Source organism: Pogona vitticeps, chromosome 2 (assembly GCF_051106095.1).
Source record: "Pogona vitticeps strain Pit_001003342236 chromosome 2, PviZW2.1, whole genome shotgun sequence".
Lineage (NCBI taxonomy): Eukaryota > Metazoa > Chordata > Lepidosauria > Squamata > Agamidae > Pogona > Pogona vitticeps.
Window position 1 is genome coordinate 111,044,625 of NC_135784.1, and position 17,229 is coordinate 111,061,853.

Here is a 17,229-nt window from a genome sequence, read left to right on the forward strand (position 1 = left end):
TGGTGGTGAAGGCTTCTGGGAGTTGCAGTCCAAAACTCCTGAGTAACCCAAGGTTAAGAACCAGTGGACTAAACGACTAAAGAACAACAACAAGCAGAACCCGGGCATTCACTGCTCTTAGTCTCTTCCCCGGTCCTTTTCCGTCTCTTCTCAGTCTTCCATAGCCGGCCTGGTCCCAGCCCAAAGGTTGGGGGAAAACCTGGCAGATCACCAACACCACCACCACCACCAACAAGCCAAGCACCCCATCCTGCATTCAGATCATCGTACAGTATCTGCTTGCACGCAGCTTGTTTATTCACTCTGACTGCAAGAGAGATGGCAGCGGGCGGGGCCTTTGTACGCAGCAGGCCTCTGGGCGAGGGAGAGAGATGCGCGGCCCCGGGGGTGGGGGGACGCGGTTCCTTCCTTCCTTCCTTCCTTCCTTCCTTGCCTTTGGCCTTCCCTTACTATATTAGGTGGGCCTGGAACGCTGCATCTCTCGGGCCGCGACACCCCTGCTGGCCAACCAGGAAGCCCCTGGGCGCGCCTGGTCCCGCCTCCCGCTCTCTTCTTGGCCCTGCCCCTCTACCTGCTCCCGGCGCGGGAGCCCAAGCGCCGAGTTGGCCCGGCTATGCGCCCCGGGGGAGGCGGTGGCGGTGGCGGTGGCGCGCGCCGGGGCCCCCTGATCCGCCTTGCCCGGAGGCTGGGCTCCGGTCGGCTGCGGGGCCGCGGCTCACCATGTTCCCCAGCCCTGTGACCACCACGACGCCTTTCTCGGTCAAGGATATCTTGAGCTTGGAGCAGCAGCAGCAGCAGCCGCCCAGCGGCTTGGCTTCTTCCCTGGAGCAGCTGGCGGCCCTGGGCTCGCCCTCGTCCTGCATGCTGGCGACCTTTAAGCAGGAGAGCTACGCGCCCGAGGAGGCCCCGCTCCCGGAGGCCCTGTCCAAAAGCCACGCCAACCCTCCTTTCCCCGCCGGCACTTTCTATGCCAAGAGCTACGTGGAGATGGACTCGGCCAAGGAGCCCAAAGGGGACAAGCAAGGTAAACCGGGCCGGCCGGAGCCCCGAAGTGGCCCGAGCATCCCTCGCTGAGGAGGGGGAGCGGGACGGGGGGGGGCACGGATTGGGGAGGAGGGGCTGGTGGGGAGCGGGCCTGGGGAGGCCGCCGGGGAGGCGGCGGCGGCGGCGCTGGTCGGAAATGGATGGGCAAGGCCCCCCCCCCCGCCTGCCTTACCCGGCAGAAGACGGTCCCGACGGAAGAAGCGAGCTCCCCCCTGAGCTGGAGGGTTCCCCCCCCCACGGCAGCCTCGCTCCCTCTATTCAGTGCAGCGAGCGCCCCGGGAACCTGTCGGACTGCACACGGCCCAAGATGATCGGCTACAGGTCCCTGTGCAGAAAGGCAGCCCGTCCCCTGAAAGAGCGGACATCCTGCTCGCCGCCCTTCCTCGCTTCCCCGAGGTGATGGGGCCCCGGTGGGTTTCGGCGGTGTTGGCTCCCTGTGGACCGTCCATCCCCTGGCTTGGATGGAGCGGGTTTTTTTTGGGGGGGGGGCGGTGGGCCCTCTTTGGGGCAGGCAGCTCCTGGGGCGGTCAGCGTGCATCTTCCCCTACTTCCCGGCCATCACAGACCAATCCTCTGCCATGTATGTAGCGCCAGAAAGAGTCCCAAACATCCCCACGTCTATTCTTTTGCTGTAGTTCTTTCACAGCCGTCACAAGGGGCACCTTGCTGCGGAAGGCGGGCAAAGGGAGGAAATGACTTGCTTAAGGTCACCCAGACTGAGCCGAGGGCAGAGGAGAGAGTCCAGCCGAAGACTGTTTCCGGACTCCTGGCCCGACTCTTGTCGACGCCAAATCCCTACCTTCAGTGAGAGTTGTATCCGAACCAGTGGGCAGAGAGAGGGTCCCATCACAGGCTACCGGGGGCGGGGGGGGCAGTCACGCAGCTAGGAGCTGGGCCTCCCTTTCTCTCGCACTCCAAACGCAGACCAAGACCAAAAAAAAATTAACATGACTAATATAATCACTATCAACAAAATGGCTAATATTATGGATTCTTATTATTCATAATGAACGTAGTAATTAAAGCCATGTAATTGTATAGGGTCCAATCTTTTATATTAAACATGACTTAAACGAAGAGCTTTAAACTCAGGGCTGTGGAGTATAACTGGTGGTTTTTAAGTTTGTAATTAAGGCTTGTGTTTCCTAGTTTTCCTTTGATCAGCTGTTCCATTAGTCTCGACTCAGGCTGTGCGAGGAAGCCTAATCAAAACTGGTACAGAGCAAATCTATTCATATTTACTCGACCTCAAGGGGGGGGCAAAAGAGTGCCGCTTTTGTCTGTTTATAAATACCGTATATACTTACTTAGCTGGGATTAGATCGCTTTGTGGAACCGGGGTTTACTTCTAAATAAACCCAAGAAGGATTGAACTATAAATTTTCTATGGAAGAAATCTTTGCCCCCGAATTGTTCCGCGATCCACGAGGCCCCCCAACAGGTTAGCTGAAAAGGACAATCTCAACTCCTAATCCTCCTTCAAAAGGGAAGTCTGCCGATACAGCCGATACAGTTTATTCATCTAGATTAGACAGTGGGGTAGGTATTTTTTGGTGATTGGCATTAATTTCAACCGGACTGATTCTCGTTGCCATCTTTCTAGGAACTTGATAATACAGGCACAATCAGATTAAGTTCCACTAATCATTCCTGCTCTTTGAACTTTTAGGAGTAATAATTTCATTAACAAACAAAACCGAAACCGAAAGTACTATGGAACCTGTAAAACTAACACATTTATTTCATTACAAGCTTTTTTAGATTATATCCCGCTTCTTCAAAAAACCTACAAGAAAACACACCTGTTGGTCACAAAAGTGCCACAATACTTTTGTTTGTCCGTTCTTGTTGTTGCTGCTCAAACCGGCAACCTCTGTGAAAGCTGCTACGATTTCTTTCGTTGCAGTAAAGCTTTCAAAACAACAACGCCAAGCTCTGGTTTATTATGGTTTCGAGAAGTATCCTCGGGTTTAACTTCTCAATCCCTACCGGCTGCCAGTTCTATGCAAATTTAACTGGGGAAACAGGGAGTCCGTCTCCGAGGCCTCTATGGGACTTAGTTATTACCAGTAAGCAGGACTCCGCCGCCGCTTTTCTATTGCAGGCAGAAAGTTTGACGAAAATCAAGAGAAGTTAGAGAGGGAAGGAATGTACTTGGGGGCGTGGAGCCTCCAGGGAGATTCCCTGTTTCTTAGTGGTTTTCTGACAGAAAACAGCCAAGCAAGGGAGCTGCTGAGTAGATTATCTGGTGGACTGGGACAGGTGGACAGTCCCGTCCTGAAGGCAGTTAAAGGGGAAGGGGAATTCTAAGGAATTCGGAAGGGTTTGTAAAAGGAATATTGCTTTCCAGTGAACCAATCTCCAGGAAGAAACAACCAAGAAGGGAGGCAGGTTCTGATGAGAGAAAAGGCTCTCCTTTCTCTGCTCTGCTATCGTGTTAGTTTCAGGGGAAAGAGCCTGAGAGAGAGGCATCCGTCTCTCCCTCTATTTTTCTCTTTCTCCGGTTTCTGGAGGGAAATCTGAACCTACCTAAGTAGACCTGCCTGCGCAGGATCCAACTAGAGTTAGAGTCCCTTTCTGGACCGTGGGTTTTTGGTTACTCGGAAGTAAGAAGTAAGGTCTCCTTGACATACTTCCGTACATTTACATCTCAGGATTATTTGGGGGACTTTGGGAAATTTTTGATTTCTTCTCCCTCCCACCCGGATAATCAATCTTATGAAGAATTCTATAAAGCTGGTTGTGTAGTTTTGAGGATGTTAATAGTCTAGTAAAAGGTATCGTCCTCTCTTCTTTTAGGATTTTGTGGGAGGGCAAAACGGCTCCCTCTCCCCTCTTTTGTGTGCGTACGTTGAGGCCCTTGAAGTCCTGTCGATTTTAAAAGACTTAGAAAACGAACTATTGAATTTAAAGCCTATTGAATTTAAGCGTCTCCTATTGATGAAACCGATGTATCTTTAGCCTGACTTTTGGCAGGCTTGCTTGGAAGTTTACTTATTCCAAAGAGCGCCTTCCTGTCAAGTACATTTAGTCAGAACTGAACCGTTAATAGAGATAAACCATTATCTATAGTTGCTTAATCTTAAATGCGTTAAGTGGATTTCATGGAATAATTACTTAGGATGTATAAGGTATATAAGTTTACATGTAGCCTTTAAAATTCTACTGGCAAATTAATAATAATAATAATAATAATAATAATAATAATAATAATAATAATAATAATAATAATAATAATAATAATAATAATAATAATAATAATAATAATAAGATGATGATGATGATGATGATGATGATGATGATGATGATGATGATTAACAAATGTTCTTAAGAAAATCTACCTCATGAATTGTAGCTCATTGTTCAGGGAATATTAGGTGCAGCAAATTAAGTTTAAGCATAGGGACTCTGTTTAAAGGAGAAGTATCTTAAATATAATAATAGTAACAGTAAATAACAACACATCAGAGACCCATGGCACCTTGAAAATAAACAGGTTTATTTAAGCATGAACATTTGCGAACTTGCAGTCTATCTGAAGAAGTGGATCATACTCAGGAAAGCTCATGCTTTTAAAAAATCTGTTAGCTTTAAGCTTTCTACAGGACTCTTGAATGTTTTGCGGGGATACAATTAGAGGGCTCCCATGTCGGAAATCTCAAAGATGCTCTGTGGAGTAAGTGATCCAAGTAGTAAGCACTTTTCAGTAGAATCAAGTCTGTTTGGGAAAGGAGATTGCTTAGAGACAAGGAAGAAGGAAACCAGCAACCCAGTTTTGTTTTGATTGGTGAATCCTTTGCTCCCAACTTCGTTGATTAACTTGCATGAGCAAATTAATTCGTCAGTTAATCTGTTTAGATTTCAATCGTACTTTTGAGTAATATAGAGAGGACTTACTTCTCCGCAAGAGACGATTGGTAAAACCTCTTTAGGCCGAATTCTAGCCTCACCTGCATATATAGAACTTTGGATAGGTCAAGAAATCCACCAACTTTGAATACTTTTAACTCCCATTTGTTTCGGTGGAAGGGGATTAAGCACATAAAAGATTCCCCAACGGAGATAATATTCAATATTTAATTTTGGTTAGATCTGCAAAATAATGTTTGCTCTCTTGCATTCGTGTAAATAGCATGTGTATGCATTGCGTGGCATCTCCTAACTGTGGAGAGGAACTGACATTTTATTTACTTTACTGGTTACATTTATGTCCCTCAGTTTCCTCCAATGAGTTCAAAGCGAGGTGCGGGGCTGTCTTCCACTTTACGCTCACAGTAAAAGCAACGCTGTGAAGTATGTCAAGCGGAGAGAGAAATAGAGAGAGGAACCGTGAACGCGCGGCCACCCACTGAGTTTCATGGCTGGACTTAAACCCGGATTTCCCACCTGTCCGTCCAGCACTCTGACCACTAGGCCACATTGGCCCTCCGTGATAGTGACTAGCTCGGTTCCGTGGTGTGCTTTATGTTACTGGATCTGCAGAATTGAGAAACTGGAGTTTTCATCTCAAGGATCACTGCCTCCTTAGGCCCTAAGTGGAAGGGGTTAGTTATCATTCCCTCTCTTGATTTACTTCATTGGGCGTATTTCTATGCATGTTTACTCAGAAGTAAAAAAAAAGCGATTTGCTCTCTAGCAAATACGCATTGTAACTTTACGATGAAATCGTATGTCGTGCTCCTGGGAATGGATCCCAAGCAACTCAGCCCGAGATGCTGACGGCCCGCCGGGCGTGCTTGTGTTTCTCTCCCCGCAGAGCTGGGCGCCCTCCCGAAGCCCCTGGAGCCGGAGAAGCGGGACCCCATCCCCGCCACCGCCGAGGACCCGGAGCGGCCGCGGCCGAGGAAGCGTCGGAAGCCCCGCGTGCTCTTCTCGCAGGCGCAGGTCTACGAGCTGGAGCGACGCTTCAAGCAGCAGAAGTACCTCTCCGCCCCGGAGCGGGACCACTTGGCCAACGTGCTGAAGCTGACCTCGACGCAGGTCAAGATCTGGTTCCAGAACCGGCGCTACAAGTGCAAGCGGCAGCGGCAGGACCAAAGCTTGGAGATGGTGGGCCTGCCGCCGCCGCCGCCGCCGCCGCGCCGGATCGCCGTGCCCGTCCTGGTCCGCGACGGCAAGCCCTGCCTGGGCGACCCCTCGCCCTACGGCTCGCCCTACAACGTCGCCCTCAACCCCTACAGCTACAACGCCTACCACCCGCCCTACAGCAACTACAACGGCGCTGCCGCCGCCGCCGCTGCTGCCGCCGCCGCCTGCAATGCCAGCTACAGCTGCAGCTACCCGACGGTGCAGAGCGTCCAACCCCCGGCGGGCAGCGGCGGCGGCGGCGGCGGCGGAGGCAACTTCATGAACTTCGGCGTCGGGGAGCTGAACCCCGTCCAGACCTCGCTCCCGCAAGGCAACGCCGGCCTCTCCACCTTGCACGGCATCCGAGCCTGGTAGGCTTCCCCGCCCACCCGCTCGCCGCCTCCTCAGCGCCGGTGGGGTGGGGGGTCAGGACCGGGAGGACCGTCGTGAGCGCTCTTTCGGCCAGAAAGACCTTCCGCGGATGAACTCCCAAGACCCTGGGAGCGGCGGGCATCCCGAGACATCTCCCCCCCAGGGGCTGTCAGCGGAGATCATCCTGAGACGCTGGGATCCAGGACAGAGAAGGACCCTCCCAAGTTGGGGGGGGGGGGAGAGAGGGCGTCGGAAATCCCAACGGCGCCCCCAGGCTCCCCTCGACTTCACTGCCACCCCCCCCCCACATAACCGGATCTTGCGGCTGAACGCGTGTTTCGGCCTCCCACGGAAGCCGGCCACCTTCTTCTCCCAGGCCGAGAAGGATGGGTTTGCCTAAACCTCCCCTTTCTTGTTTTTGGTTTTTTTTGGTTTTTTTTTTTTCTTAAATTAAAACTACAGGAAGCGAGCCATGCCCTCCGGTTGATGCAAGTTCAGAGATCGTCGCCCGCTAGCAAAGTTAGCGAGCCCGGCTGTCGAGTCCACTCCTTTCCGCACAAGGTCTTGCCAAAAAGTGACCCGCCTTTCTTCCGCAGCGGGGGCTCCCCTCCATCCTGCTCCTTTTTCCCCTTTTCTTTTCAGGACATCCACAAACAAACAAACAAACAAACAAAAACCCACCACATTCAGCATAGGGGAAGCGAAGGGGACTTGGTGAAGCCGACTGCTAGCTCTCAGGTTTTAAAGAAGGGTTTGTTTAGCTGCATAATTCCAGAATTGTTGTGTTGTGTTTAAAGTGGACAAATCCAAACTTTCCTTATCCAAGAGGACCATGCCTGGGGATGGGGTGGGATGAGAGATTCAGCCCCACCCCGTAACCCAGCTCCCACCAGAAAGAAAGGAAGTCAGATGCTGTTTTGGTGTCAGATCCCCTTAGAGTGATGCACTAAAAAAAAGAAAGAAAAAAAGAAAAGGTGATTGATTTGATAGTATTAAATGCACTGTCTGTTCTTTGTCCAGCTGCTTGGTCCTCTTCCCCATTCTCCCATCTTTATTTTGCTGTTAAAAACAAAGAAGAAACGTTGATGGAACTGGGCATCTTGTAATTAAAGAGAGTGGCTTGAAATTGTGTGTCTTATTTTAATTTTCAGCAGATTAATCCACCAGGGGCTGAATCTTACCCTGCCAAAAGAAGCATTTTATATAAAAGTTAGAAAATAAAGCAAGTGCTTGCGGAGTGTTGGTAGAATCCGGCTAAAGCTCAGTGTTTTATATTTCCACTGACTCTTGTGGCTTATATTACATGTATGAAATCCACCCTGATTTCCAAGTAATTTACAAAGAAATAAAGCCAAAGCAACAACAGCTCAGGCTGCTGAAGGCTTAATTCTGGCTGAACTGAACCCTGCATTTGAAATGTAAAAATATGAATGTGTAACCAGGTTTGCTTAGATGTACGTTACCTTCATTTCAGTGCCACTTTCTAGTAAATAAGCTTAGTGTTGGAACCTAGGTAGGTGGAATGATCGTTCATCTGCACCAGTGGTTCCCAACCTAGGGTCCCCAGATGTCTTTGGACTACAACTCCCAGAAATCCTGGCCAACACAGCTAGTGGTGAAGGCTTCTGGGAGCTGTAGTCCAAGAACATCTGGGGAGCCAAGGTTGGGAACCACTGGTCTACACATTCGGTGCTATTATTATTATTATTATTATTATTATTATTATTATTATTATTATTATTATTATTATTATTATTATTATTATTATTATTATTATTATTATTATTATATCTGTACTTCAGAAAGGTATCCTCACAGAGCAGTAATCCTTATTACTACTGGGCTAAATCTAATTGTTAGTCCTAACTAGAGTAGACCCACTGAATCAATGGGATGTAAGTGTTTCCTTTGATGTGTCCCAGTGTGTGTATGTGTGTGTTTCAACTACGTGTGTACACTGGGAAGGAGTGGAAAGAACCGGGAGCCTTTCAGGGGCCAACCAAGCCAGAGCGGCCCTCCACAGTCGCGCACCAGAGGCTGCAAACGGAGGCAGGCCTGGGGCTGAAGAAGAAAAGGGCTTCCTGGGGGACGAGGCTGAAGCTCCTCTCAATTGACAGCCCTTCCCACCCCCGCCCAGTGCTGTTGAGGAGCTTTGGACAAGATCTATTTCCCGGTGGGGTCTTGAGGTGCGGAGTCCGGAAATCTCTACAGGAAGCTCTGCCTCCTTTGGGTCCTGCTTCTCTTGTGCTCCTTGCTGCTCCTTGCACGTGAAAACTTGTTCTTTTTAGGCTGTGAGGCCTCATTCGCGGGGGGGGGGGGAGGGAGAGACAGGGACTCGTAACCCCCCTCGCCCTTTGAACGATTCCTGCAACCTGGACAGATGTCCAGATCGGGAGGTGGTCATCTCACCACCTCCTCCAGTTCACAGTCTTCGCTGGATCAGGAAATGGCTTCCGGGCACCAAGAGTAAGAGATAAATTAGTATCCTTTGCTCCACCCGTGTTGGCAGGGAGGGGTGCCACTTGTCCCCTTCCCAGTTCAAAACGTTTAATGGTTGTAATGTACACCTGTTCTTCTGAGGTGTGCTACACTGCACTATCCCAACAGACTCCACTGTATCTGGAACAAATTCTGCTACACTTTTGCCTGCCGTTGTTAGGTGCCGTCAAATGACACGCCCTCCTACTCATGGCCACCCCATAGCCTCTCACTTCACTCTGAAGAAAGAGGACTAGTCTTCTAGCCGGGAAGTCCCTTCTATGGGGACGGATATATGTTTCTTGTCTGCCCATGACAGAGTGAGCAAGAGAGGGATTTATAGACAATGGATGGAATAGTTGTCTATCTCCTTGATAATTTGATACACACACAAGCATATATGCCAGTAGGTTCTTTTGACATTAAGGACTTTTGGACAGTAAGGATTGATACAGCCTTATGCTTCTCTAATCTGCCTTAATTTATTTTTTTAAATCCACCTCAGGCCATAACCACATTTTATGGAAACAAGTTTCATAGGCCAGCTATGAGTATTTTTAAAAAAAATCTAACTGCGTAGCTCTGGTAAGTGATTGGCTTTCTAAAGGGGAGGAGGGGGAACCTGTGAGCTGCTGGTTAACAGCATTTGGATCCCTGGGCCCCTTATTTTGCCTACTCTTGGACAAAGATGGTGTCAAGTCTTCGGGTCGGAGTCCAAGTCTTTGGGACCAAGTCGCAAATCTTTGTCCCTATTAAAACCAAGGGGGAAAAAGGGAGGCGTGAGTGGGTTCCTGCCGCCAGTCGCGTCGGAGTCATTAAACAAACCCGAGTCCGAGTCCTATCCCTGCCCCCAATTGGATCAGACCAGGAGGGGATGGAAGTTAAGCTATCCGTGGCTTCTCGTCCTTCCGGTTATAGCGGTGCTTCCAGGCACCGTATATTCCTCTGAATATCACTTACTGGGAGAAGGAGGTGCCGGAGCTTTGCCTGGATACTATCCGTGGACTCCCTGGGAGCAACCGGTTGGGCTGCTGGGTGAGGAGGATGCTGGCCTGGATGGGCCTTTCGGGCTTGACTGCCCGCCACCGGCTGCCCTGGGAAGGAGGACATCGCTCGCCATTCTGGGCGTCCCTGAAACATGGAATGGAACCACGGACAGTTAACCCACTTTCTCCACCTTACGCGCCCTGTGATCAATCGATCGATCCCTGTCCTGTCCCGCACCTTCCTTGCAAGTTAAGCTAACTCCAAGTGCCATTTCCCCAACCTAGACGTGCACGGCCCGGGTGTCACGTGGCTCTTCCTCCTCCTCGCTTTGTCAAGCCAGGATAATACTTGCCCTAGAGTAACGGTAACGGCCGGAGTGCTACCTCCCTCCCTCCCTCCCTCTCTCTCTCTCTCTCTCTCTCTCCCCCCTCCATCTTTCTTGGCTTAGCATGAATAAGGAGCAACACTCGAGACGTTGAGACTCAAGGGCGAGCGCCAGAGAGACTGGAAGCGGGGTCGTCTTCCCCCCCCCTCACGCGCTCCCCTCAAGCGGGGAGATCCAGTCCCTGCGATCCATGGAGGGGGGACAGGCGGAGGGCGAGAGAAGGAAGCGGGGGGGGGGGGGAAGGAAAGGACAGCTCGCTCCGGATCAGCGCCGCTGGATTCCTCCCACCTCAAGCCCTGCTCGTCTTTGGGAGAAGCGATTGCCGTCGGTTTTTCTCGCTTCACGGAAAGGGAAAGGGTTCGTCCTTTGGAGTAATCGGGGCGGGATCGGGTGGGGGTGGGCTGGAAGGAAGCAGTCCGGCGATCTGGCGCTGCCACCATTAAGCCCCGTATCAGATGTCATCGAGGGACAGAGGAACAACAGCAGGCCGGGGCATCCGGCGCCGTCAAAACATCCTGCGGGAGGGTGGGGAGTGGGGCCGGGGCCGAGGGAACAGGACCTGGGTTGGCAGGCGGGGGGGGGTCTGAATGCCATTAGGAGGATAACAAGAGAGCCCATCCGCCGGGGCTCCCCTATCTGACCCATCAGTAAACAAGGATGGAGACAAGCGGGCAGCAGGCGGGGGGGGGGCGGCGGCCGGAGGCGGCTCTCACGCTTCCCCCGGTCCTCCTCCCCCCCCCCCCATTCGGGTGAAAAGTCTGAAGGAGAACAGTGTGCTCCTGCCTTGCCTTGTCTTTCCTGGGTGACTCCTTTCAGAACTCCCCCGCCGCCCCCCAGGACCATGCTGGCTGGCGGATGCTGGCGGTTGTAGTCCGAAGAAGTAACGATTCCAAGCTTGGCCGACTTGCTAACGGGCGGCAGTCCAGCCAAGGGCAGCGCCAGCCCCGTTTGTCCATCTGGAAATCCGGCTCGTGGTTCTTCTTGGGCCGCTTCTCGCGGAGAGGAAGGGAAATGAAAGGCAGGAGGAGATTCTCAGCACTGGCTTTGTTTCCCATCGTCATTGCTATTTCTCCTGACATAAAGGAAGGAGAGCGAGCTGCTCTCTCTCTCTCTCTATCTCTGAAGATATAGCGGACTTTCAGAAACCAGGAGCAGAGGAATCTATTCCTATTCCCCACTGAAAAGAACATATTGGGCTGATCAAGCACCTCTAGCTTGAGTTACTCATCATTGATCGATGGCTTTAGAATCAACCTGACAGCAGATCCAGCACTGGCTGCACCCCAAAGCTTTTGGGTTGTTTTTGTTCTAGCTTTGGGTTTGGGGGGGTTCCTTAGACTCCCTGGACTTTGAGACATGTTGCTTTGTTCCTTGAGGATGCAGCCATTCTTATCAACTTTAAATCTTAGAGTATCTGTCTTTAAAAGATCTCAGAGGGTTACCAACATTTGAGGGGGTGATGCTAGGTCAGGCTTTAAAAGCTCAATAGTAACACTTAGCCACTGATCATCCTAGATATGGGTGACCAGCCTGTGGCCCTCAAGACACTGGCAAGCAGCTCGCTCTCTCCCTGCCTCTTTGCCATGTGGTCTGAGGCTTATGGGAGCTGGAGTTCAACAACAGCTGGGAGTTGGAAAGCCTCAGATTCTCTCCCTCCATGGCTGAAAAAGACTGGAACATGTGGCACTCAACCTTTTCCTTGTACAATCAGACAGATACGTAGGGACACCTGCATGTATGCAAACACATCCTTCCAGGAAGCAGCCACCCAGAGCAGATTTCAGTTTAGATGGGCAGGGCATTAGATAGATAGATAGATAGATAGATAGATAGATAGATAGATAGATAGATAGATAGATAGATAGATAGATAGATAAATAGATAAATAAATAAATAAATAAATAAATAAATAAATAAATAAATAAATAAATAAATAAATAAATAAATAAATAAATAAATAAATAAATAAATAAATAAATAAATAAATGGTTACCCTGTAGAAATGTCCTCCTCATGTTTAGCCAACCATTGTGTTTCCTCTGATTTCAGCCTGGGAGTCTTACAGCCAGCCTGGCTCAAATTATATTGTGTTTTTTTTAAAGGCACAGCAAAAGGCCCCTGCCTTTTAGCTCAAGAGAAGGGGTTCACTATAGTCAGTAAGAAGAATAAACAAACAGGCATATTCACTTTTCTCTCTAGGGCTGCTTTGCATGCATATATTGAAAAGAAAAAAAAACTTCAACAAATTAGACATGAGATTGGCTGTGATTAATGTGCACCTGTGTGAATCAGGAACCACAAAGGCAAAGGCCTCAATTCTGCTTCCAAATCAGAAAGTAGCATTTTTGATTGCTGGAGCAATTCCAGCGGAGGCAAGTTCCAATATGATTTCATCTTCCTTAAGTGTGAGTGTCATAGGAAGGCCGTCTATGCCATCCCCTTCAAGCCAGGTGGAAACCCTGTAAATGGTCATCCTGAGATCCAGGCCACACATTCAGACCCTGTGCCAGAATGGTCTTCTAGCAAAGCTGTCTAGACCCTGATACAACCACGGGGGGCGGGGGAGGTTAAGGAATCCTTGTGGTATATGGTGTCAGGGAGCACTGGGTTTCTTATGTGGTACAAAACTGTACTCTGTTGGTAGAAATACAGCTTGAAGAAGCATGGAGGAGGGCCTTCTTTTGTGCAGCACCCAAAGATGAACTTTCTATCCCCCCAAGTGGTTCTCTGGGTCCCCCCCCCAGATCTTCAGAGACTTAATCAAGACTGTCTTATTTCAACAGACCTTTAGTGTTGTTCATCCCTCTTCTCTGATGAGCAGTTTTTTTGAGGCTGCAGAGTTTTGTGCTTATTTTGTTCTCCCCCCCCCAGTGTCTTAAGTTTATAATCAACATTTTGTTTTCATTTGCTGATTTCAAAATTATGCATTTGCTGCTTCTCCATGATGCCATTTTGAAAACCCTTTCAAATAGAAAAGCAATATGTGAATTTTAATGTAAACATTAAAGATAGGCACGTGGTACCTACAGCCACTAGTTACATCTCCCCCTTCCTCCAAAGAATGCTGAGTGATACTTGACCTTCAGAGCAATCCTGTAAGATAAGTGCTGTGGCTAAAGCTAGATGGGTGGGATATAGGTATAATAAATAAATAAATAAATAAATAAATAAATAAATAAATAAATAAATAAATAAATAAATAAATAAATAAATAAATAAATAAATAAATAAATAAATAAATAAATAAATAAATAAATAAATAAATAAATAAAGCTCCTTCCCACCCACCCCCACCCCCAGCTTCATGCAGACTTCCCAGCCGGACAGTAATCTGACCACCTGCCTTTCCTCCCTTACAAGGTCTCAGTGGAGTGCTGGCTCTCTACTTCTGGTCCACTCATGCTACCAAGGATAGATCCTAGCACAGCACTGCCCACAACCAACAGAGAAGTACTATCATGTGCAAGAGAACTCCAGGTCTTCAGAAGTGGAGAAATACTTTAGGAAGAAAAAACCCTTCAGGGGGATTATATACCCCCAAATAGCCTAGTGAAGACTTTGGATAGGTTGATTATTGCTGAGGGTGTGGGAAACTGGGGGGGGGGGGGGGAGGCGGAGGAATGGTGGGATGAAGTATCCTGAAAGGGATCATAAAAGTACCATGTTTTTTGGAGTGTCCTACCTATACTGCGCTAGAGCTATTCAGTAGAGGAAGAGGAGGGGTAGAGAGAGGACAGAGAGAGAGAGAGAGAGAGAGAGGGAGAGAGAGGGAGGGAGTTTCACAAAAGAATAAAAGTCATCAAGAAGTAAAGATCAAAGTCAAGCCTAAAACATTTGCACCACTTTATCTGATTGTTGGGAGTCCTTTATAGTAGAATACATGTGTTGTAGTCCTTTTGTGATTTATGGAAGTTTTGGTGATTGATTAATTAATTAATTACATGCTAATTCTCTGCTAGGCCAAGTAATTAAAAATGACATGGCAGAGGATGAGCATATCAGAGGAGATATTTAGTAACATGTAAGAGGCAATGGGAGGTCCTTGTCTTCCAAAGCACCTAAAGGCAGGCAGGATGATTTTAGGGGGCACAGGCAGGCCTCCTAGCACACAGAGATCTATCCTCAAACACAGCCTATCCCCTCCCCATTCTGTCTCCTGACTATGAATATGAGTCTTGTAACCTCTTGCTCTTGGCAAAAAACAGTGTGTGTCCCTCTTTTCTGCCAATAATGACATGTCTCTGCCTGGCCCTTTTCTTCTGGCAAATCTTGTGAACTGTCTGAGATGTTTGGGAGTTATTTCCTTTTCTGGGGGGAAAATACCAGTTTCAATTCCTACACAAAAAATGGCATCTTTTCTGTGCAAGATTCTCTGAGTGGCATAAAATTTGGCGGAGTTTTAAGCAAGAGAACACTCAGAAAACAAAACAGTACAAAAGCTAGAGGCCTTGTTTTGACAGGATATTAGAAACTCTTACTGGTGGAGGAAGAAGTCTTGGTGAGATATTTTTACATGGTAAGACTTGCAAAATTGCAAAGACGAGACATCTTTCTTGAGTAGTCTCTGTATCTCTGTCCCAAAACCCTAAGGTAAGAGAAAAGGGAGCAAGGAAGGACTGTTCCTTTTGGACTTCAAGAACTGGCAGATGAGATATCTGGCCCTACCATTGGTTCAATACTGGAATTCAAGAAGCTACCTCATCCTACCTAATCATAAGGCCAGCTTTCACATTCATCAGTTCTCCAAGGTGCTGGAAAGCCTCCCTCCCTCCCTTCCTTCTGTCTATCCTAGCACTGAGCTGAGTAATTTCTCCAAGCTACTCAAGATTATACTTAGGAAATAAAAGTGCAAAGCAGAATATGCCATGAGTAGCAGGACAAAAGTGCATTTTAAAATGTGAAAGAGGAAGAGTGAAAAGGTAACTTGGCATTTTGAAATAAAAGGATACTAGATTGTCTTCTCAGAATGCAACTCAGTCAGTTATATGACAGCATGGAGTACTAGAGTGCATTTGATCCAAATTTGGAGAATCGGTTTCTTAATTTCATCAGGATTCTTTAATTTTTGCAAAAAGCAAAGCCACTCTTTCAGTTTTAGAACATAGCACGAGAGGTAAGCAACCTGCCGTCTTTTGGACTAGAGCTTCCCAAAGTCCCAACTAGCATGATCACTGGTTATGGTTTCTGGGAATTATAGACCAAAACATCTGAAGGCTTGTTCACCTCATTTCTAATCTGTGCCCCAAACTCACTAGACATCCTCAGGCAAATAGCATTCCCATGATATTAGATGTATCATTACATGTATTAAACACATATAATGTACACACTGTAAAATATGGAAATAGCTGGTGTTGATGGAATGGCCATGCTAGTAAGTGCTGAGAGTACAGGAAGAGAGATGGTGGATGGGAACCTTCCCCTCTTCTGATGAACCCCTTACAAAAACTGATATTTTCATTATAAGGACCTCCTCCCCAAAATGAATGGGGAGTGCCTTAATAATAACTTTTATACAGTACCATCTTTGCTTGATGAATAGTTATGGAGAACTAGAAAGCTCACCTTATTCAATAAGGCTATTGCCCCATCTCAGACGTTGTTGTTATGTATGGGTCACCTGATCTGTTGGCCACCTGGGAAGATCTTTACTGCTATAAGAAGAAGCTTTTCCAGGAGACCCAAACTCAGTGAGGGTTCACTCTCCTTAAGTCCACTAGGCAAGGCTCCCAATGTGGCTGTCACTTACTTTTTGGTCTCTTGTAGGAGCAAAACATTTTCTATTTTGCTGAGGGAAAGACTGAGGTTTTGCTGCACATTATTCTACCAGAAGACCTACAAAGAGGCTTGTGTGGCTTTGCACCATCTTTGCCTGATGAAGAATTTGGAAGAACTTGGAAGCCTGAGAAACAACTTTGACATCTTTCCTAGAAAATATGCACAGAAGGTTCCTTTACCCAAAGGCACAAACAGAAGAGTTTAGAAGCAAATAAAGTAATACAATTATTTTATCTTTGGGGAAAGTAATGTAGTTGTTATAAAATTACCGTTCAATAACTGTAATGTACAAGTAGCCACAAAAGTTATTTTTAGGTGCAAAATTTTAGTAAAATTTCTTATTAATTTCAAGCATTGCTATTCAACGGTATCTTAGAGCATTTTTTGAAACATCCTGACAGGAATTCTTTAACTCTTATGCTATTGTTTTATCAATCCTGAGTGGCAAGGAAAGAAGTATTCTTTCTTTTCTATATTTTATTTTTATAAATATTTCAAGGTACAATATCAGAATTGGCCACTAGGGGGTATCAAAATGTATCCCCACCTGTTCTGCCGGTAAAAACAACAGAAGGCATTAATAGGCGCTAATAATGCTTTAAGGCAATAAATTATTTGTTTGATCAGAGTACAGACAACAATAACTACAATCTAAATACTGAGATGTAATGAACAATACAAAATATTCCTTGTAAAGGATTTTCTGCTTTTCTGATCATAGATATTCTGAGTAATAAAATGTTGTTGTCGTCGTCATTGTCACTGTCATGATCGTTATCATAAGTAATCATTTTGATCATAAGAGGTAATAATGTATTAACATTCTGGCAGAGAAACTCTGATCATAAGAAGCAAAAAATGGAAGCCATGTTCCTATTCCCAGAAAGATGCTCAGGAGAAATAATTTACTTTCTCTTTCTACTTCTTTGCTCCCTATTTCCTGCTGCCCACGCTTCCCAATGCAAAGACCAACATCTTTTGCTTCCCTAGTTGGGAATTCCATTGCTAGGAAGGGAACAGCCAAGGGAGAGAAAACATTGCAGCCTGCTCAGAAAAGGGACTGAAAGGGAGGAAAGCATTCCAGCGGACTAAAATAGCTTCAGCCTGGTGATGGAGCA

The 17,229-nt window shown here is 47.5% G+C and overlaps 1 protein-coding gene across 1 annotated transcript; it reads left to right on the top strand.

Moving 5' to 3' along the window:
* The first annotated feature begins 506 nt into the window (after positions 1-506).
* Positions 507-7,609, top strand: NKX2-5 (NK2 homeobox 5). Its single transcript, XM_072990230.2, has 3 exons — positions 507-1,024; positions 5,801-6,482; positions 6,946-7,609. The coding sequence occupies exons 1-3, from the start codon at positions 721-723 to the stop codon at positions 6,968-6,970; spliced, it is 1,011 nt and encodes a 336-aa protein (XP_072846331.2). The 5' UTR covers positions 507-720; the 3' UTR covers positions 6,971-7,609.
* The last annotated feature ends 9,620 nt before the right edge of the window (positions 7,610-17,229 follow it).